This window comes from Sparus aurata, chromosome 1 (genome assembly GCF_900880675.1).
Source record: "Sparus aurata chromosome 1, fSpaAur1.1, whole genome shotgun sequence".
In the NCBI taxonomy this organism is placed as follows: domain Eukaryota; kingdom Metazoa; phylum Chordata; class Actinopteri; order Spariformes; family Sparidae; genus Sparus; species Sparus aurata.
Window position 1 is genome coordinate 39284506 of NC_044187.1, and position 23814 is coordinate 39308319.

Genomic DNA, 23814 nt, shown 5'->3' on the forward strand with positions numbered 1-23814 from the left:
AAGAGAAACCAACTTCACACATCACACAAAATTTGATAATTTACCTCAAGTGATGTCATTTCTCATCTCTGCTGCAGGCTAGATGTTTGAGGATACATTATATGCTACTTTGCTTTCACTGAACTGTGAGCTGTCAAGTTGCTTTGTGGGTATGCAAGAACATAAATGTAAATGGTTATCTTGAGTCTGAAAATGTTATGAGTACATTTTCTTTGGTTCTAGCAGCGAGATTGGAGAAATTGAAAGAGAAAGGCAAGGACGTCACAAGACCACATTTTTATATAATAGAAATACTTTTTAATTTGAAGGTTCATCACAGGCATAATTGTAAACAAGATATTTAAAAATGCAGATTTCATTTTATCATTCAGACCGTCAGGCGCACACACACACACACCAGACATAACACGAAGAAAAACAAACGTAACTAGAGATTCTGCTGGATTAAAATCATCCACCATGGATTCACTTCAAGAGCACATGCGTGCAAACACACACATGCATACACACACTCACACAAAAAGAAAGGTCTGCATCAAGTGTGGAGAGGGTTGTGTTGATGTCTGTTTTCACTTCTACCTGGACAGCGCAGAGATCCTGAGAAATGAAAAAACAAGAGACTATTAGTTTATCTGATCATACTTATGCTCTTAGTAAAGCAACGAAAGAACAATTCAAGCAGCTCCTGATCTCCTGTTGAGAACTTCATTCTAGCCATTTACTCTGACTGGGTCTATGATTGACCTAAATATATAACGAATATCTAAAATGAATCGCTTCAAAATTATTTAAAGAAACATGGCTGTGAAAGCTGATTTCAGCACTGGCAGCTTTTTTTTGTGTTGTATTGTTCAACCAAAGCAGGGTACCAACACCACGTCACTGTGAGTGTGCTGATGTTACTCACTGTAGCTTGTCCTGCAACAACTCCATCCTCTGCCGATCGACGTAGCGTGACAGGAGGGAGAGAAGGTTCGGAGGGGTGAAGAGGGGAGGAGAGAGGGATGAGGAGGGAACGCTGAGCAACTCCCTTGTCACTGAAAACACCAACTCAGTCCTGGACAGGGAGTGATTGTCAGTGTGGGTTAATTAAATAACACAAGTGGAAAGAAACAAAACAGTATATCTAAAGAAATGACAAGAGCACAAGTGAGGATGAGAAGCAAGAAAAAAATAACTCAAGGCAGAAAGAGAAAGTGGTTGACACCACTGACATATGAACAGCCTACCATCGATTGTCGTCCATGAGCTGGCAGTTGGGGTCGGAGCTTTGCATCCTCTCTCCTTCACTCAGGATGAGATACAGCAGAGTCACACCAAACTAAACAGAAATGGAGAGATGTGTGTACTTGGTGCTTTGTTCTGCAAAGTTCTACATTTTTATTATTGTCAACAACTGGCATGACTTCCTGCCTGTGGCTCTCAGCTTCTATCCCATTGGTTCCTCCTGAATATTGAAATCTTTAAAAACTGGTCACAAATATAAAGTTTGTTTTTTTATTTTTTTTTTATCAAAAAGGCTCAGTAACTTATTTACATAAGTTAAAATTGTGTATCTGTTGTCGACTATTTCTAATTACATAGTTACACTGTTTTTTTTTTTTAAGAGAGAAATAAGATATATTTTGGAGGATCAATTCAGTGTTACTTTTGGTCTTTTAATTGATTTTGTCAACACAGAGAATCATCAGTGTTAGTTTAAAGCTTGGTGTTTATGGTGCATGCAAAGAAATGTCCTGCCATTGATACTGCTGTCAATCCACTATTGTATTCAGACTGGACTGCAGTATTGATTGGACATTAGTGCACACACTGTTTGCTGTACCACAGAGTTGCTGTTTGTGTGTGTGTGTGTGTGTGTGTGTGCGCGTGAGTGCGTGTGTGTGTGCGTACCTTGTTGTGCAGTACTGTTGCCAGTTGGCCCTCATTGCCCTGAAGCTCCTGGAGCAAATCTGTGAGGGTGGAGCTTGAGAGCGACTGGATCACTGCAGAAACTGGCTCCACTAACCAGCACAGCACCTGAGCAACAGTTGGTGGTTTATGTGTAGAGTGACAGGCAGATGGTGGGCAATTTGTAGGATTTAGTGGCATGCAGCTGATTGCAGATTAAGCTTTTAGTCCTACCCAGGCCAGCTTTTAGTCCACCCAACCTATCAGCTTCACTAAATGAGCCCAGAGACACTACTGGGGGGGAAACTACAGCAAACCCACCAAATACCCATTATTTTAAAATTGGGGTTGTACATATGAAGGGCTCATTCTAAGGTAATGCATCTTAGTTTCAAGTGATTATAAACCACTGTAAAAAAAATTATGAATATTATTAAAGAATCATGGATATTATTGTCCATTTCTAGATCCTCCTACACACTGGACCTTTCAAGGACTTGAGCAGCTTTCATCAGCACAGCCTGGATTTTTGTATCAAACTGATTGAAACCTAAAATGGTTACCTGGTCCTGCTTGTCTTTCTTGGCCAAGGCAGGAAGGTTGCGGGCAATCGCCAGGACAACGGCAGCAGCCTGGGGTGAGGGTAGGAGGGGGAGGAGCCTGGAAATTAGCCGTTTGCCCTTCCTCACCGACATGATCATCACACATTGCTCATCACTCACTCTTTGGAAGGAAGAGAAAAATAATTGGTGTGTGTGGACAGAAATCTCTTGCGTCTTAAATATTTCTTACCCTTGTTGTAAGTTGTTCTGAGATGGATACAAATTAGGACTGCCAGTGCATTTCAGATATTCATATTTAGCCATTCTTTCAAGCCCTTCCTCGTACCTGTCGTCCCACTCCTTCTCCCGCAGAGAGTTGCACAGCTGCACGGTGTTGGTTTTATGTTGCTCCAGCAGAGCCTCCCTGTCCTCTTCTGGTGCATGGACAAAGCGTTTCTCAAAGTCCTGAACCTCTAGCAGCAAACTGTACATCTGGAGGAAAGTGATGGAAAGAGGGACAGAGACATTCAAGTATTCTACAGTCTGATTGGACAGCGAGACTAGGTGCCTCCTCTTCCAGTGGATCACCCTAATTCAAATAAAAAAAACGTTAAGAAAGTCAGTTTTTCAAAAGACTGTTTAAATATAACAATGAATAAACATAAATAGAAGAACTACATGTCACAAAGTAAGTGACACCATCCTGTTTTATCAACAGTGCCTATAAAGTATTCACCCCTCAGATTTTTTCTCTTGTGCTGCTTAGGATTATGGCCAATATACACAAAATATAAAAAACAAAAAATGCACAAAAAACTATTTAATGCCAAATTGAAAACAGATTTCTACAAAGTAATGTCAATTCATTAAAAATATATAATATGGGCTGCCGTTTAGCTCAGTTGGTAGAGCGGGCATCCCATGTGCTGATGCTCTGTAGTGGACCTGGGTATTCCCGGCCTGGGTCCCTTAGCTGCGTGTCACTTCCCCTCTCTCTCACCCCGTTTCCTGTCACTCTCTCCAGCTGTACTGTCAATAAATCCTGAAAGACATATATATATATATATATATATATATACATATATATATATATATATATATATATATATATATATATATATATATATATATATATATATATATATATATATATATATATATATATATATATATATATATATATATATATATATATATATATATATACACTCACACTGCAAAATTACTAAATTTTTCTTAACAATACTGCTCAAGCTCTGTCATGGTCGCAAATGGAATCAGGCATCAACAGCCCTTTTCAAGTAGCTTTTGCTGTATGCTTCAGGTCATTGTCTTGCTGGAAAATAAATCTTATCCCAAGTCATAGTTCTCTTACAGACTAAATCTGGTTGTCAAAAAGCTCCATTTTGGTCTCATCAGACCAAACACCCTTCTGAGTAGTCATAGGTGTCTTAGTGACCTCCCTCACTAGTCTCCTTCTTGCTCGGTCATTCAGTTTGTGTGGACAGTTTCTTTAGGCAGATTTACACATGATCCATATTCCTTCCATTTCTTGATGATGGATTCAACTGACCTCCTGGGAATTGTCAGTGACATGGAAATGTTTTTGTATCCATTCCCTGGCTTATATTTTCCAATAAACTTGGAGCTTGGAGTGTTCTTTTGTCATCATGGTGTAATGTTAGTCAGGAATATTGATAAACCGATGACGGGACATTCAGACACAGGTGTCTTTCAACTACAATCACTTGACATACATTCACTGCACTGAGGTGCACCATTTCACCAACTGAAACTAGTAGCACAATTGGCAGAACCTCTATTGAATTGGGTCAGTCACTTTGAAGGGGGTAAATATTTATGAAATCACTGATTTATCATTATAAATATCTTTTTTCTACATGTCCTTTTTGTACATTTTTGTTTTGCATATTTTTTTATTGACCATTATTTCATCTATAAGAGCAATGAACCCTAAATCTTCAAGGGGTAAATACTTTTTATATGCACTGAAACATCCACTTTGCTATCTTTACTACTACTGTGACTTGACTCTTGACTTAAAAAATGTCTTCTAAATGGACAAGCACAATTCAAATGGGATCAAAAAAAATATTTGTCTCTCACTATCGATTGTCAGACTTTTTTTTTTTTTTAAATAAGGTCCAAGAGGGGAAGGAGCTTTGCTTCTCTATACTGGAATCATCCTCTTCCTACCTTCTCAACAGTGTAGAGGATCTGTCGCCGTTTATTCCAAACCTGCTTCTCCCTCTTCTCCTGGAGGTAGACAGACAGGCAAAATGACTACAATGATTTGACCACAAAGACCAGAAAAATACTTCCAGGAGCATGGGTTATAAATTAGGAACAAAATGAATAAATCAAACATTACTTAAATCCCACTTTATAACGTGCTGTTTTCAAACAGAACGTTGTGTATCCATGAAATATGTTTCAATATAAAACATGCCAACAGACCTCATCATCTGTGCGACTTGTCACCACAGCATCAATCATCTTGCGGGGGTTGTTGACGCTAGACACCGTCAGCTTACCCAGAGAGCCTGCAAACTGAACTGTTGACAAACACATGTCAATATTTAATAGAGAGCTCCAGTACTGTATGTGATCATGTACTCTGCATATAATATTCGGAGGCATTTCATTGTCATTTACCTGGTCTGTAGGAGTGTTCAACCTTGGCGACTTGAGGAGTGATGAGTTTGGTGGTATGTTCCTTCTTGCTGCTGTCTCGCTCTCTTTCCTGACGTTTTTCCATCTTTTCATAGTAGTTCTACACGCACGCACGCGCACACACACACACACACACACACACACACACACACACACACACAGGTCAGAGAAACAGGAGTCTGTGTGTACATTTTTAAATGTTTTGGGTCCACATTAGCACTTAAAGGTCATTTTTCTTCGTTGCGACCCTTTATCTGAGCTAAAACAACAGCTGAGAGAAGCTGACCGCAGCAACTGTACTTGAATTCTTGACATCTCTATGTCTAAAATCTACTTGATTAATTGAATCTTTTCTTACATGATCAGATTCAAGCAAAACCTCTGACAGTGACAATGATACATCTACATACAGGTTATTAGCAAAAAAAATAAAAAAATAAATGATGAGGCTTGGTGTGACACTGCAGAATGAATACATTTTAAATCACTGTAAATTAAATGTATAGGTCGCACAAGCTTTGGCCTCGAGGAAAGAGGCTGTGCATTTTTGATACTTTGGCATATTGAAGAATATACAACGATTAAAAACGTAACCATTCATGAAAATAATTGTTAATTTTAGTTCTATTCACATTTAACTCACTAGGGTCAAATACACCACAATCTGAATTGATTTGACCTCTGAGGTCAGCTAGAGGTCACTGATGTGAGAGGCTTAAGGCAAGACACTATAGGTGAATAGGGTAAAACAATTAAATAATAGATATCACCATGAAACTTTCTCAGCTGATTTTTCATGTTAAGCTAAGAAAAAAATGTATTGCAAGTTTTTGTATTTCAATGTTTAAATATGCAAATGAGGCCTTGTCTCATCAAAAATGCGCTAACTTGCTTACCTTTTAAAAAACAAAATCAAACTGTGTAAAAAAAAAGCCAGGCTCAAAATATTTTTCTCATTTTGTTGTCATATTAGATGGGAAAATAATTTCAGAGGGGTTTATGGTCAAATTAAGAACCCCTCCACATCTTAAATTAAAGTTTAGGTAATCAAGAACAAACCATGAAAGTTTTATGCTTCTTTCACAAAAAGCAAGATTGTCCATATTTCAAGAGGTTAACAGCCCCACTATTAAGGTTAACAAAGACGATAAACATCCACCAAAGCATGCCAACCATGAGAAGGCAGATATTTTTGGCACAGCTAACAGGCAACATTAAAAAACAACCTGATAGTAGTAGTCATCCAGGTAAGGGTCAGTACTTTGCAGCTGCATCATCTGGATTTTGGTTACCCATTCCTTCTCTTTCTGGGTCATCAGGTTACTGTAGGGGTCTCTACTGCGCCGATCCCCTCCAGTCCGACCACGGTCCCTACAAGGAGATACAGAGAAAAATATGACGTGCGCTTCTCAGCAGCCATTTGAATGGAGAGACAGTCTTGCAGATGAAAGGCATAACAGGGATGGAAACCAACGGTGTCCTTTTATCCTGGTGTTTGGGAAAAACATTCACTAAACTTAGGCCATTGGAGGAAACATTATTAGAAAATATAGACTAAAATATTCTTCAACCACTTTGATGCAACAGTAGAGATGACAGGAGACTGGTGAGAGATGGAAGCGCCTCACTTAATATTGTGAAATTTTAACATTTTTAGGTAGAGGCTTCAAATAAGCCCACTGGGTTTTCTGCCTCTTCCTGCACTGTATGTTATTTGTATTCTTTGTCAATCTTTGTATATTATTTAAACTGTGCAAAATAAATAAACTAAAACGAAACTAAAGGAGAAGCCTTGTTAGCCCTGAGAAGCCTGAGTTATCTCTTGCTCCACAGTGATGCGTCAGTGCTTGTTACAATCATTGGCTTGTTACTCATCAAGTAGAGACCAAAGAAGAAATATAACAGGTCAATATGTGTAATGATGCAGTGAAGCTTATTGAGGGAAAAAGCAGGCTATTTTTTCCCCAGATAATTTTAATGATATGTTGATAACAACAAATCTGTGGCAAAGTTGACTCCTTTTTCACTTAAGTTATAATGGTGGTCGACAATCCAGCCTATTGGTGCATTAAAGCCACCTACTGGGCTGGAGTGTAGCATTAGACTGGCATAAAAAAACAACAACTAAATTATCAATTATTTCTGTTTCTCGTAAGTAGTCTATTAGAAGACTGCATACTGTCCACTTTCTCTTTTCTGGCAGATTCCACACTGTAATATTGTCTTTTCCATCATTAAGTATGGATATTAATTCCCTGCAGGGCTCCAGACTGCGACCAAATGACCTTATTTTGTGACGAAAATTTGGGACAGTGTGACCAAATTTTACATTTAGTTGCACATGTGCGACCAGTGAATTTGCTGGTGTTTTTTTATTTTATTTTTATTTTTTAATCACTGGTAGTGGAATAGCACTGTTGGTGTTTAATGTGCGGAGGGGGAGGGTCCGAAATTTGTTCCAAGCACGGAAGTAGAAGGTTTCACTTTCAGGGAACAATAGCAAAACAAACTCGGGTCCAGAGCTGGGATGGAGCAGATACACAGGACTTCTATTTCGGCGGGTGTCGGAGCACGACGCAGCAATTCAGCTGAATTTAGCAGACAGGAAGCCACACACCGAAACAACAATATAACATCCGGTTACTTTGCAAAATAAGTAACTCCGTGTTGACGCCAGCACACAAATCTACAAAAAGAGACAGAGATACAAGCTCTTCTACAAATCCTTTGGTCAGGAACACTTCGTGCTGTTGTTTTTATAACACATATGCCTATAACTGCAGTACTGCAAAATAGCGATAGACTGATACATCGGCTGGCCGATATTATCGGCTGATTCTTGCGTTTTTTACGTGTATCGGCATCGGCCAATGCAGGCTGCTGCGTAAGCCGATCCGGCATTATTTACAGACAGGCGTCCACAGGCAGCTCCGTGTTGCTGGAGACGCTGCAAGAAATGGCAGAGCAGAAAACCAATCCAGAGTGGCAGCATTTCACAGAGCACTGTTCTACCTTACCCGTTTTTAATATTTGTTAAATATTGTTTACTTGTTCTTGTTCTACTTCACCTGTTTTTAATATTTGTTAAATATTGTTTACTTGTTCTTGTTCTACCTCACCTTTTTTAATTTCAATAAATGTTCCTTTTTTAAAAATTGAGACTCGTAACATTTGTTATCATCATTGTGTAATTTTTATGATGTAAATTGAGGGAGCAAAAGTAGCATCGGCTCCAAATATCTGCTCAAGAAAACAGCAGTCCGTATCGGTCATCAGCTAAGGCTGATAAAAAAAAAAATCGGTATCGGCATCAGCCCTAAAAAATCCATATCGGTCGATCCCTACTGCAAAACCGGACCGGAACAGTAATGCACCAGACACGTATCTGGTGGAATCTCTGGGTTATTTTCTCCCTGTGAGCCCAGTATTGTGCCAGAGTCAAACCCTAACTCAGCGGATGAGTCCAAGTCTGAAGACACAAGTGTGGCGAAAAAGGCGAAAAGTGTTTTCGTGAAAAATGGGTGCGCAAATTTGACTGTTTCAGGGTTCTCAGAGAGACGAATTCCATCAACTGCAAATTTTGCAGTCGATACCTGCAACATGTGGGGAACACGACATTTGCAGGTAATGCTGGCACTACACACTTAAACGTAACACACTGGTCAAACACAGTGCTATTCTAAGGCATAAAATATGCCGTGACCTGTACTCCAATGAAAATGCAACTCCACTGTCAGTTGCATTTAGAAGGCAAGAAGCCAAGCCAAGATATACAAGATATATAATATATATAAATGTTTATTATATAGTCAATAAAATCGATTTACAGTGTGCGCCCCTAAATTTTGTGATTGCGCTCCTAAAATTTTCACTTAGGGGCCACTGTGCTCTAAGGTAAAAAAGTTTAGCCCTACCCTGCCTTCCTCATCATACCTGTGGCAATCTATTAGGACATTTTCGACAATTTCCAGTTTATTCTATTGTGTGTTTAGCCAGGATGCTTGCCTATTATACAAAGTGTATGTACAGAAGTACTTCAGTTCAGTACAGAGGTAAGAGTATTTTGAATGCTAGTACTTTAATTTTGGGGTGGTTTACACTCACTTTGGTGTAGTTAAATTGGTTTTTGAGACTTGAAGCACCACAACTGTTGACTTTTATGCACTTGACTTGTTCAAAGACGTGTTGAGAAAAATGTCTACATGTTGTTAGTGATACCTGGCCACAGTGCTGTGTGACATCGCAGCTCCATTATAACTCAGTACACAGTACAGTACATAAGGTATGTATGTACTGTTTGCACACAAACATATACACACTTCCTCACCCTCCTCGGTTCTGCATGCGTTGGGTAAGCAAGCGACGGTGCTGGGGGTGGAGGTGGGTGGTGTTGTGCCGGATGGGTGGCGTGTGATTGGGGGCACCATGAGGGGGTGGCGGGCCCATTCGGTGGGCATGTGGAGGTGGAGGCCCCCCAAAGAACGGCCTGAAACCACCACCACCTGGCAACAAAGGAGGTACTGGACCACCACGGGGAAAACCAGCCACCTATAGGGAGGGGGGGGGGGGGGGGAGAGAGAGAGAGAGAGAGAGAGAGAGAGAGAGAGTTACTTATTGAATGAGATTGATTGATTGTGACTTTGATTGAGTCAATCATAGTTATACATATTATACATACAGTATAACTAATTTATTGTAAATATTGTTTTCCTTTATTGTAATAATTATTTTGAATTCCAAATGCTTGCTTTGGCAATATGTACAGTGTTACCTCATGCCAATAAAGGCAACAGAATTGAATTGAATTGAGAGAGAGCGAGTGAGGGAGAGAGGGAGAGATAGATAGATCTGTAATATGTAATACCAATACTACAACTGTAATATGTATCTAGGAAAGAGGTAAATATCTAATAAGACTGTATGTGTGTGTGAGATTAACCTGAGTGTTGAGCAGCTGGGCCCGTTGAATCTGAGACAAGACTGGACCAACTCCGGGAGGGAATGGACCACGACACAGCGGGGAGTTCTACAAAAGAATATTAACTGATCAATTTAAAAAGGAGGAAATAAAAAAACTTTAAACCTGTCTCTACTCATGTAAAGGAGATGTTCTACTTTTTGAAATCAACACCACCAGCACATTTTCAGTGGGGAGAAAAAAATATTTGATACACTGCCGATTTTGCAGGTTTTCCCACTTACAAAGCATGTAGAGGTCTGTAATTTTTATCATAGGTACACTTCAACTGTGAGAGACGGAATCTAAAACAAAAATAACTATTTGATCACCTATCAACCAGTAAGAATTCCGGCCCTCACAGACCTGTTAGTTTTTCTTTAAGAAGCCCTCCTGTTCTCCACTCATTACCTGTATTAACTGCACCTGTTTGAACCCGTTACCCCACACACCGGCCAGACGTCCAACTGCCTTATCCGACCACTCTCCGACCACTCCGTTGCCTCTCGTCTGACCCGTGCGGTGTTGCATTGAACACACCGCTTCGACGTGCTGCCAGCTCCACAGTAGTGTGTATGTTCTGCGCTTGTGCGAGATGCAATAAGCCGGTGGCTCTAGTGTTAAAGACGCTGGACTAGAGGTTTATGCACGCAATTCTCTTTACTTTCGATCAAAATGAAACGTAACTATTTCAGACAAAAACAGCTGCATACTAAACATGCAGCGAGGCATTACCAAATGAACACAGATTAATTTGTCCTGAACGGACATAATAACAGCTAGTCTCGTGCCAGTACTCCAAAGCATGAAAACAAGAAATGACGGAACGGAGTGCATAGAAAACCAATGCGCACACAGTATTCCGCCCCTCCCACACACCGCGCTGATATGCTAGCACACAGACAATCAGAGAATCCAATGGCTCAGACGTCCGACTGCCCACCTCCTCAGACTTTGCGTGCTCAGTCGGATCCGACAACGTCCGCGCGGCTCCGAAAGCTTCCGACGCACCTGATCACACCAAACATAGTTGTTCCTGACCTCGTCCGAGTCTCTCCAAACGCTTCAGATGTCCAACGGTTGGGCCGGTGTGTGGGGGCCTTAAAAGACACCTATCCACACACTCAATCAAACAGACTCCAACCTCTCCACAATGGCCAAGACCAGAGAGTTGTGTAAGGACATCAGGGACAAAATTGTACACCTGCACAAGGCTGGGATGGGCTACAGGACAATAGGCAAGCAGCTTGGTGAGAAGGCAAAAACTGTTGGTGCAATTATTAGAAAATGGAAGAAGTTCAAGATGACGGTCATCTCCCTCGGTCTGGGGCTCCAAGCAAGATCTCACCTTGTGGGGCAACAATGATCATGAGGAAGGTGAGGGATCAGCCCAGAACTACATGGCAGGACCTGGTCAATGACCTGATGAGAGCTGGGACCACAGTTTCAAAGAAAACCATTAATAGCACACTACGCTGGCATGGATTAAAATCCTGCAGCGCACACAAGGTCCCCCTGCTCAAGCCAGCGCATGTCCAGGCCCGTCTGAAGTTTGCCAATGACCATCTGGATGATCCAGAGGAGGAATGGGAGAAGGTCAAGTGGTCTGATGAGACAAAAATTGAGCTCTTTGGTCTAAACTCCACTCGCTGTGTTTGGATGAGGGAGGAGGATGAGTACAACCCCAAGAACAACATCCCAACTGTGAAGCATGGAGGCGGAAACATCATTCTTTGGAGATGCTTTTCTGCAAAGGGGACAGGACGACTGCACTGTATTGAGGAGAGGATGGATGGGGCCATGTATCGCGAGATGGCCAACAACCTCCTTCCCTCAGTAAGAGCATGGAATATGGGTCGTGGCTGGGTCTTCCAGCATGACAACGACCCAAAACACACACCCAACTAAGGAGTGGCTCCGTAAGAAGCATCTCAAAGTCCTGGAGTGGCCTACCCAGTCTCCAGAACTGAACCCAATAGAAAATCTTTGGAGGGAGCTGAAAGTCCATATTGCCCGGCGACAGCCCTGAAACCTGAAGGACCTGGAGAAGATCTGTATGGAGGAGCAGGCCAAAATCCCTGCTGCAGTGTGTGCAAACCTGGTCAAGAACTACAGGAAACGTCTGATCTCTGCAATTGTAAACAAAGGTTTCTGTACCAAATATTAAGTTCTGTTTTTCTGATGTCATGCAATAAAATGTTAACTAATAACTTAAAAAAAATACAACAATATTTTTTTGATTTTTGTTTTAGATTCCATCACTCACAGTTGAAGAGTACCAATGATAAAAATTACAGACTTTTACATGCTTTGTAAGTGGGAAAACATGCAAAATTGGCAGTGTATCAAATACTTGCTCTCCCCACTGTACATCTACCCTAAAAAACTGTTAGTACCGATGTTCAAATCACAGAAACTCATTTGCTGATATGTGCTGTGCAATAAAATTAACCCCAGGGTGAGGTGTCCCAGGCTTTGTCCTCGCTGAAGTGGCCCTAGGTTCGAGTCCTGGCCTGGGGCTCTTTGCTGCGTGTCACTGCCCCTCTCTCATCCTGTTTCCTATCACGTCTTCAGCTGTACTATCAATAAAGTCTTAGAAAAAGGCCAAAAAATTAAAAAACCCATGGTGTTGTTGATTTAATGTTAAGACCTGACCAGACCTTTCAAACCAAGGGGAGGATGGAGGAGAGGAGAAACTCACAGCTATATTGAGGAGGGTGTTTGGTGACAGCCGCTCAGGGAAAGGAGGAGGGTATCTGTGCTGGACTGGGGCTCTCACATGCACCGCCATGGGATGGTGGATCTGCGCACACACACGCACGCACATACGCACGCACAGAGAGTGAGTATTCAACTAAGAGACAAGACCAAGTTAACTACATGTCAAGTTATATCACAAGAAGGTGCAGCATGGTAACTACAAAAACTAATGAGAATGCTTAACACACACTGAAATCCTTAAACAGATACTATAATCAGGGTTTCTGTAGGTTTGAACAAGTCGAAATTTAAGAATTTTGTATCGTCATTTATTTTACAATATACAAAGAAACAAGGAACAAAACACAAGCAGAGGGCACAGATGGGCGAGAAAAGTTAAGCGGGAGGAAGATGAATCATAATGACAACATGTGTACATTTTAAGAGATAGAGCTAGATCCAGGGTTTAGGAACATTTCAGTGCTTTTTGTTTCACTTGTCCATAGTCTTTTCTCCACATCAAAACCGGGCAGAGGCCTCGTAATATTGGTGTATGATAAGCATCGGGGGAGTACATCAAATAGGACTTTAGGGGGCATCTTACCCAAACAAACAACAAAACACAGTAGTTACATAGGTAACATCTTGTTGTTAGAGGGGCCATTTATTCAAGATGAGCTGTCCATTTCCTCCAGTAGTGAATTTGTCCATGCATATGTTCAAGGAAAAAGTCAGTTTTTACATTTCATATATTTCTTTAACATGCAATCCACTCCTCTTTTGATAGGGGCTATTTTGATGGCCATCTTCTTGTAATAGCTTTTTTAATGGCTACTAACATCATTTTAATCAAATATTTATCTGTAACATTAATTGAGGGGGAGATATTACCAAGATAAATTGTACAAAAATCATGATTAATCTCAAAGCCTTCTATTGATTAAATTTCCTTCACTACATCCCACCAGTAGGGTCGTATAATCGGGCAGTCCCAGAAAACATGGAAGTGATTCGCCTGAGCGTTTCCACACTCTCTCCAGCACCATCCATAAATTGACTGACCTTTCTGAAGCTGTTTAATTATTGGGGTGATAAAATATCGAATTATATTCTTTCACGAAAATTCCCTCCAATAACCAAAACTGGAAGTGCTCATTTGAGTTTTAGAAATGTTCTGCCTATCATCTTCTGAAATGGTTATTTTTTGCTTCTTTTTCCAAGTTGGATTTAACGTAAAGAGTGGAAAAGCGAGTGAATGATTGTAAACAGGAGTAGATTTGGGTAATCAATTTCCGATTTAGTTTAGATTTGTATGCATCAATCAACATGTTAATTAAATCAGAGCTGCCTTCCTCCGTTGTTTTTAAATCACAGATAAAATGAGCTCTAACTTGAAGGTATCTGAAGAAGTTTTGCTTTTCTAAGTCGTAGTTGTCTTTAAGTTTCAGTCCAGTCTCCCTTTATCAGAAATAAGACGTACGTTGTGATACCTTTCGAGAGCCACTGTTTGAAACGCCCATCCATCTGGGCAGGTTTAAAATCTTTATCATGTGCCATCCATCGTAATATTTTGATGTGATTTTCCAGTTTGTTTTCACGACATTCTGCAAACCAAATGTTTAGGGGTGTTTTTGTCCAACCACTTAAAGTGTGCTTATGCAGTAAGTATAGATTTCTGTCTCCAAGCAAGCTCTGGAGAAGAATGTCCAGTTTGCTTAATTCTAGATTTTTCCGTATAGAATTGTAATATGGGTTGCACAGATAAATCTGATATTTGAGCTGTGCAGATTTGTAGCAGTTCACTATGTTTGGCAAAGACAATCCTCCTTCTTCTTTGGGCAGTTGCAATGTTTTACATCTGATCCTTGGTTTAAGGCCTTTCCATATGAACCCAGATAGCATTCTCTTCCACTCAACTGTTGTTAAGGTATTTCTATTGGTATTAACAGAAAAAGAAAAAGCAGTGGTGGCAGGATGTTCATTTTGACTATATCTATTCAATTATGTCCAGTGGTAATAAACCCCATTTATTTAAGTCTGTCTTTATCTCTTTGGTAATTGGCAGATAACTAGTTGCGTAGATGGTGGATAGATCCTTTGGAATTTTTATTCCTAAATATTTAATGATGTTATTCTCCCATTTAAATTGCAAAGGTTAGTTATTTGTAGTAAGTATAGTTAAATGAAATAACATGTGTTTTATGAATGTTTAATTTATAACCAGAGTAATAACCAAATGTTTTCAAGGAGGACATTAGTTTTGGTAAATTTAAATCAGGCTGCGAAAGAGCCATAAAGGCAGGTCTTAAACTCAGTGTCTTTAATTCAAATTCCTCTTATGTCCTGGTCTTATCCAATAGATTGAGCCAGAGGTTTGATAAATAGCACAAACTAGGTCGGACTTAAGGGACACCCTTGCTGACAGCCTCTTTCATGTGGCACAGGGTTGGTCAGACTACCGTTTATTTTGATTCTGGCTGAGGCGGAATAATATACGTTTTTTTAGATATGAGATGACTTTAATATTAAAACCAAATCTTTGTAATGTTAAGTGTAAATATTCCCAGCTAAATGAATCGAATGCCTTTTCGGCGTCGAGGCTGAGACAATGGATTTATCTTTATTTTTGTTCATATGCTCCATTAAATGTAAAGCCCATCTTACGTTATCTTGTGTTTGTCTGGTTTTAAGGAACCCTGTCTGGTCTATCTATTATATCCAGAATAATATTTTCTAATCCTTTTGTGATTATGGAGGCATATAGTCTAAGTTTAAAATCGATATCGGTCTGTATGAACTGCACTCAGATATATCTTTTCCCACCTTAGGAATTACAGAGATGATGGCATGTCTCCAAGAAGCTGGTGTTTCTCCTCCATTAAGAGTAAAATTAAAGCCCTTCAATAGTGTTGGTGATAGTAACTCTCTAAATGTTTTCTACCATTCTGTGGGGTATCCATCCTCAACTGACAAACACAAAAAAAGCATAGGTTGCATTTTGGCTAGAGTTTTACTTTAAGCACTGTATTGACCCGAATATAGGACAAGGTTTATTTTCGATGAAAACAATGTGAAAAAGTGGGGTCATCTTAAAACCGGGGTCTAACTGTTGACACATTCTGCCGCAACGGCAGAGGGCGCCAGCTTATTGTAGAGACGTCACTAGCCCTTTTTACACAGCGTATCTGCATTATCTTCGGAGCGGTGGTTCGCCAATTCTCCGCCGATAGTGATTCACACAGAGTGAAGCATCTCTGTACCACCGTGTAATTCACACAGAAAGCCGGTGCTCGTAAAAAGGCGTGACAGTACACGTCATGTTGATGACGTCGGAGTTTCCCAGTTGTCCCCCTTCAATCTAAACCCGCGGACAGTTTATAATCATATGGATGCTGTTATAATGTGTAGTGATTGAGTGTGTGCCAGCATGACTTCGCTGGAGACATTTAGAAGCTAACTGTGTGTGACACCAGCGGTTAGTTGAGGGTCCTCTTAAAGAGCATACACTGTGCTTCAAATTCATTATGAGGTACAGCTTTTAACCAACTGATTTCTGTTTGTTCAAACCAACACTTTCTATTGACACTCTCTCATAGTTGTAGCAGATTCCGCTGTCGAAGTCTTTCTGGAACTGGCAAAATGTACGGCCATGAATACCAACCGGGCTGTTGGCAAAATGCCACTTATGTTCCTGGATACTTCAGAAAGAAGTACAACACAAGGAGCTAAATTTGAATCTCACCAACTCATTTCCCAAAAACAAAAAAGGTGACGATGGAAGCTGTAAATGAACACACATATTTAAGACCTAAATAAATGCAAATGCTAAACATTTAAGGCCTAACTAAATGCAAAATATGGGCGTATGGGCATATTACCCGAGAGTGTGTGCTTTAACGTCATTTGAGCACTTCAGTGCTGCTTGCGGACCTCGGCGGAAGTGCGTCGTCCTGACTGCATCACTGTCGTGCTCAAATGACGTTAAACACACCCTCTCAGGGAAATATTGCTTAAATAAGAACATTACTGCTGTAAAAATCATCTGTTCACTCTGACTTACTGTGGTAGCATTAAAAGAAATACAATGGTAGGTGCTCTATGAAATAAAAACCTTTGGCTTCTAGAACAGAAACAGTGAAAATGGGGGAACAATGGAGGAAAGATATCAGTGAATTAACTGTGTGGAATAAGAACAGTTTGTTATTCACCTGATGATTCAGTGCGTGGCTCATTGGCTGTTTGGGCGGGGTTCCAATAGGCACTGCCCTCACCGGGGGGGAGCCGATCACGGGGGAAGAAGAGCGTGGAGGCGGGACCCTCTCGGACAAATCCTGTCCTTCATCACTCCTTCCCTGAGGAGGCCGTTTAGGAAGGCCCACCTCTTTGATTATAGACATGAGTGGACTATCCTGAGGAGCAAGAAGAAAGTAAATTGAAAAATAAACATGTCCAAAATCAGCAATGTGGTTAAGAGCTTTTTTTTTTTTTTTACATTTAAACTCTAAATTAGAAACACCATTGATTGGCAGAGGCTTCACTGAAAAATGGTCAGTATTGTAAGCCCTTTAAATAAAATGTATTGCATACTGCTTTTTGTACATTCTGAACCTATAGGTTTGCCTCTGTCACATCACACACAGCTTTCTGTCTTGTAATCAGGAGTCTACGTGGTTTTCACACTACATGTCTGATCAGAGACAGGGGGTCAAACACTACAAGATCACACACACGACAAGAATGACACAGTCCAAGCAGTCCAGTTTGTTAATATTCTGATTTGCAGTGAAAAAATAAAGAAGTAAAAGAAAACAAGGTGTGTGAGAGAGTGTCTCAGGCAGAGGGAGCAAGGATGATTGTTTTTTCAATGAAAATGTAAAAATGCCTCTCATTACTATGGATCAGTGAGAAGAACATGGTTACATTAACTGAACAGTTTGTGCAGTCTTTTCCCTAGAATTGAGTTGTAACAGTGGTTTGTTGAGGACCTGATATTTATACTACAAGACATCCAGCAATGGCTGGTGATGCATCAGCACACAGCAGTCAGAACGTTTACATGTACAGCTTAGTCGGATTACAGCCATAGTTCGACTATGCTACTCAATCAGACAACTGCAATTGTCTGAGTATACATGCCGGTGAGAAAATCAGATTATTAGCTGAAGCATGTCATACCCTGGTACGATAGGTGGCGCTGTACCCATTTAAGCTAGTGGTAACAGTCCGACAGAACGTATACATGCACGAGTAATGCGATTTGCAATTGAATAATCTAGATGTTTTAATCTGACTACGAGGTCCGATTTTGGTCGGACTAAGGTGTACAAATGCATCTTAAAAATCCGATCATGGTCGGACTAACTCAGTAATTTGATTTTCTTGAGTGTCATGTAAACGCACTGAATGATTTGCCCTGGATTTGGGAATTTTTGTCATAGATCCTAGGGCTAAAATCCTGAAGTGTGAACTTAGTTTAGTTTCTGCAGAAAAATCACTGACATAATACATGATACAGCGGCAGCGCGATCTTTTTGCTGCTACCCCCCAAGAGCAAAAACAGTGTTATTTATGTGTACTCAAATTAGTGATAGACCGATACAACGGCTGGCCGATATTATCGGCTGATTTTTGCATTTTTTTACACGTATCGGCATCGGCCAATGCAGGCTGCTGCGCAAGCCGATCCGGCATTATTTACAGACAGGCGTCCACAGGCAGCTCCGTGTTGCTGGAGACGCTGCAAGAAATGGCAAAGCAGAAAACCAATCCAGAGTGGCAGCATTTCACAGAGCACTGTTCTACCTTACCTGTTTTTAATATTTGTTGAATATTGTTTGCTTGTTCTTGTTCTACCTCACCTTTTTTAATTTCAATAAATGTTCCTTTTTAAAAATTGAGACTCATAACATTTGTTATCATCATTGTGTAATTTTTATGATGTAAATTGAGGGAGCAAAAGTAGCATCGGCTCCAAATATCTGCTCAAGAAAACAGCAGTCCGTATAGGTCATCGGCTAAGGCTGATAAAAAAAAAATCGGTATCGGCATCAGCCCTAAAAAATCCATATCGGTCGATCCCTAATTCAAATTATATAATGTGTCTTAAATGTACCAATGGTACTCAGGAGGCTGTTAAACTACAAAACACTGATGCAGGACCACAAGGCTACCATCCCAGTCTACTTCTCGGACTTGAACACTTCCCAGGCGCCGTTACCAACGGAGGTACTAAATGGACTACAGGCTCTTGGCTTGCTTTGTGAGCACGTCTACTGGCAAGGGTCGGGCGAGGTGATGACGAAAGCGGTGCGAGAGAAGACTGACGAGGGGCTTAAGAGCTGGTGTCCGTGCCAGGCTAAGAGCTAACGCTAGCCGGCCAGCTCTCTTGTCCATCCTGCTCTTCAACGTTAGCTCCCTTGAAAATAAACTAGCTTTGCAATGAGCTGACAGAGACACAACACTGTGCGGCAAAACCCGAAGTGGAGGACTGTGTGTTTACATTAACACGGACTTATGCAATAACTCTGTCCTAGTCTCCAAGTCCTGTTTATCGTTGGTGGAATACGCCGTCGTGAGATGTAGACCCTTTTATTTACAGAGAGAGCTCTCCTCCTTGCACATTGTAGCTGTTTACATTCCTCCCAGAGCTACTGCTAGGAACGTGCTAGCCACACAGTATGGGGCCATCAGTGATTTTGAAAACAAACACCCAGAAGGACTGATTATTGTTGCCGGGGATTTCAACCATGCAAATCTCAAAGCTATGCTCCCCAAATTCTATCAATATGTGGATTTTGCAACGAAAGGTGCGAACATGCTGAAACTTGTTTACACCAACTTACCCGGTGCATACCGCGCTGAGCCCTGCCCCCACCTTGGATACTCAGACCACATCTCTGTTAAGCTGATCCCAGCATACATACCGCTCGTCAGACGCTCCAGACCAGCTAACAAACAGGTGAAGACCTGGCCGGAAGGAGCCATCTCTGCCCTTCAGGACTGTTGTGAGTGCACTGACTGGCAAATGTTTAAGGAGGCAGCAACAGCCAATGGCTCTACTGACCTGAAGGAGTACACGGCATCAGTTACTGGCTTCATAGGCAAGTGCATTAATGACGTCACTGTCATCAAGACCATCACCACATGCTCAAACCAGAAGCCATGGTTGACTGCAGAGGTACGTGCACTGCGAGCAGGGAATAAGGACAACAACAATGGCCCGGGCTTTCAGGGATGCTAAACAAGCGCATGCCCAGAAAATCCACGGCCACTTCAGAGACAGCAGAGACACACGGCAGCTGTGGCAGGGCATCCAAGCCATCGCCAACTACAGGAAAACAACATCGGCCTGTGACAGTGATGCCTCCCTGTGTTCTACGCCCGGTTTGAAGCAGGAAACAATGTGGTTGCGAGTTTACAGTCTCTCTCAGAGACTGTAAACTCCTGGTGCAGCTGGTCTCACCCTGGCTGCTGCACCGTGCGCCCGCAAGTAGCACTCACCTCCGGGGAGAGAGGGTGGGTCAGTATCAACTCTTACCCTCTCGTTTACCTACTCTAGCCGGAGGGTGGAGGGACTGCGGCCATTTCTATGTTTATGTCAGACGAAAATGTACCATGCAGTATGGCATACATTACAGTATGGTCGATATTGAATTGAATTGCGAACTAAAGAATCGAAATCAAATCGAATCGTGAGGTTCTTAACAATACCCAGCCCTATCCCTGTGCCCAAAAAGTCACCTGTGTCCTGCCTCAACGACCACCACCCCATCGATTCACCCCTACCATCATGAAGTGCTTTGAGAGACTGATCCTGAGGCACATAAAGAACCTTCTGCCTCCCACTCTAGACCCCCTGCAGTTCACGTATCGAACCAACCGCTCCACCGATGATGCCATCACCACTACCCTCCACCTAGCACTCACCCATCTGGACAAAAAGGACACTTGCGTCAGAATGCTGTTCATAGACTTCAGTTCAGCATTCAACACAATCATCCCAAGCAGCTGACAAGGAAGCTAAGCTTGCTGGGCCTGAACACATCCCTCTACAACTGGAGACCCAGATCAGAAATAACACCTCCAGCACCACCACACTGAGCACAGGGACACCTCAAGGCTGTGTGCTCAATCCACTCCTGACCCTGCACAGCACTACACGACTCGAACCGTATCATCAAGTTCGCTGACGATATGACAGTGGTGGGTCTCATTGACAAGAATGATGATTCATCATACAGAGAGGAGGTGGAACAACTGATAACCTGGTGCAGATTCAACAACCTATCCCTAAACATAGACAAAACCAAATAGATGGTTGTTGACTTCCGGAGAGCACAGGCGGACCACGAGCCACTGAACATCGATGGCTCCCCAGTAGAGACTGTGAAGAACACAACACGTGTCCACCTGGCAGAGAACTTAAAGCTGCATGTTGAAATTGACCAAAATTATCCTTTATCGCTCAAGCTACCCTTGACTTGCCAGTACCGAAGACGCAAACACTTCTGGTCCAACCCTTACAGGGCTCCTTGAATGGAGAGTTAGCATTGACAGCTAACAGCATGGGGTCAGAACTTTACACTGTGTTTTAAGCGTCTTAACACACGCTCGACGGATTGACTAGTTTGGACTACCAGAAGACAGGGATGTCAACAAACCGTTATGTAGCTACTTGCACAAACACACTGTTTTAACCAATTTTTTTTTTTATTCATTTTGAGTCATACACGCTGCAGTGCTGTGTTGCGAGGTGTCTGCTGATGTTGCATAACTTTTGGGGTGAGATTTGGAGCATGTTAAGACGCTTAAAACACAGTGTAAAGTTCTGGCCCCATGCTGTTAGCAATGCTAACTCTCCATTCAAGGAGCCCTGCAAGGGTTGAAACAAAAGTGTTCGCGTTAGGGCTGGGTATTGTTAAGAACCTCACGATTCGATTTGATTTAGATTCTTTAGGCCGCAATTTTATTCAATAGCGATTTGATTCAATATTGACTTAAATGCTTCGATATCGATTCAGTTATAAGTAGTATTAAATAAATAATTCATTAGAGTTCCTGTTGATAATTTTTTTAATAAAAAAGTCCTCTTAAATTATAAATCTTTCCTCTAGGAAGTTCTAGTTTGAATTGAAATGTAAACAAAGGTACTCGATGTTAGTTATTAGTTATAAAATAGTGCAACCATAGATAAGCTGAGAAAGTGCCATTGTTTCTGGGGCTGCATGGTACATTTTCCTCTGACATAAACATAGCAATGACCGCAGTCCCTCCACCCTTCGGCTAGAAACGAGAGGGTAAACGTTGATACTGGACCCCCCCTCTCCCCGGAGGTGAGTGCTACTCGTGGGCCCACCGTGCAGCAGCCAGGGCGAGACCGGCTGCGCTGGGAGTTTACAGTCTCCGAAAGAGCGGCATGTCAAACATCGGCTACCCGCCTCCGCAGCACCAACGGTGTTTCCGCGGCACATCACCCTCTGACCCTCGAGCAAGGTCGCAGGCGAGATGCTTCCAGCTGCTTGAGGCGGGGACTGAAGGTGGTCGCTTGCCCGAATTGATTCAGAGGATTTTATGAATCGATATTGAATTGGGAAAAAATATATTGCAATGCATTGATGAATCGATATTTTTACCCACCCCTAGTTTGTGTCTTCTGTACTGGCAAGTCAAGGGTAGCTTGAGCAATAAAGCTGCATGTTGAAATCGACCGAAGTTATCCTTTAACCTGGTCCCTAAACACCGGCTCCACTGTGAAGTAAGCCCAGCAGCGTCTCCACTTCCTGAGAAGGCTGAGGAAAGCCCACCTCCCACCCCCATTCTCACCACTTTCTACAGAGGGACTATAGAGAGTCTCCTGGGTAGCTGCATCACTGCCTGGTTCGGAAACTGCACCAGACTGGACCACAAGAAGCTGCAGCAAGTGGTAAGGATGGCTGGAAAGATCGGAGTCACTCTCCCCTCCATCCCAGACATTTACACCACACGCTGTATCCGTAAGGCAACCAGCATTGTGAAAGACCCCACCCAACCCTCACATAAACTTTTCTCTCCCCTTCCATACGGCAGAAGGTACCGTAGCGCACGGTCCGTCACTACCAGACTACAAAACAGCTTCATCCCCCAGGCCATACAACTCCTCAACGCTCAGAGACTGAACTGATCACTTCTGTTGGCCTTTTGTACGCTGTCCTTTGTTGCTCTTTTGTATTTGTCTGATGAAGTTTTGCACCTTATGTAAATAGTAAATAATAATAATAATAATAACAACAACAACATAATCATCATACAGTCACTTTACAAAGCATTTTTGCACTTGAGAGCAGTTAAATGCACTATTTTAAAAAAAGCTTTTGGTATTGTTGTTCTATGTTGTTTTTGTTTGTTTGCATTGTATATTTCTTGGGAAACGTTATTTCATCGCACCGTGTACTGTGTATACTGCTGGAATGACAATAAACCCCTCTTGAATCTTGAATAATTTAATTTGAATTTGGGTCACTTTTGAACTAGTGTTCTGTCACCTGTGCATTTTCTGAGCTAATCGGTGTGTGTGTGTGGGGGGGGGGGGACATACTGTACATGCAAGCTGAGGATAAGCTGTGACATGAGACATGGCTTAGAAGTGTTTTGAAGGAGCAGAAGAGCAAGTGTCCCTCACCTCCATGTGTGTAACCAGTCCAGGGGTGACACTGACCGGGCCAAAACCCATACTGTTCTCCCAGATACTGTGAGAATTCATCTAAAAGACAAAAGAAAATTTAAAAAAAAGAGATTTTACACAAATTGAACCTTAATAAAATGTACTGCAAAGAGTTACTAGTTGCAGCCAGTTGTACCAAATATATTCTACAGAATAACTCAAATAACAATGACTTATTCCAGACTCGATAAGTACACCATTCTCCAGTACAATTTCAGAAACTGCTTAGTGTTGATTAGTACATTGTTAAAATTTAAATTCTATTTTACTATTACTAAAAACACATTTTGACATCATAAAAGCTAATGTGGCAGAAAAACAGAATAACAAAA

The 23814-nt window shown here is 41.6% G+C and overlaps 1 protein-coding gene across 3 annotated transcripts in view; it reads right to left on the minus strand.

Annotated features, from left to right (window-relative positions):
- Positions 1–274: 274 nt before the first annotated feature.
- Positions 275–23814, minus strand: part of patl1 (PAT1 homolog 1, processing body mRNA decay factor) — a 56262-nt gene continuing 32722 nt past the window's right edge. For 2 of the 3 annotated variants that reach the window (XM_030413807.1, XM_030413802.1), the window contains exons 6-20: positions 23441–23521; positions 16992–17192; positions 12785–12886; positions 10066–10152; positions 9454–9674; positions 6353–6497; positions 5109–5226; positions 4911–5008; positions 4650–4709; positions 2779–2924; positions 2454–2613; positions 1894–2019; positions 1230–1321; positions 908–1057; positions 275–597 (exon numbers count right to left, since the gene is read on the minus strand). In XM_030413807.1, the coding sequence (XP_030269667.1) occupies positions 576–597; positions 908–1057; positions 1230–1321; positions 1894–2019; positions 2454–2613; positions 2779–2924; positions 4650–4709; positions 4911–5008; positions 5109–5226; positions 6353–6497; positions 9454–9674; positions 10066–10152; positions 12785–12886; positions 16992–17192; positions 23441–23521 (1809 nt within the window). In that variant the 3' untranslated portion in view covers positions 275–575. The remainder of the gene's footprint in view (positions 598–907; positions 1058–1229; positions 1322–1893; positions 2020–2453; positions 2614–2778; positions 2925–4649; positions 4710–4910; positions 5009–5108; positions 5227–6352; positions 6498–9453; positions 9675–10065; positions 10153–12784; positions 12887–16991; positions 17193–23440; positions 23522–23814) is intronic. The other variant, XM_030413814.1, reaches the window with a different exon arrangement.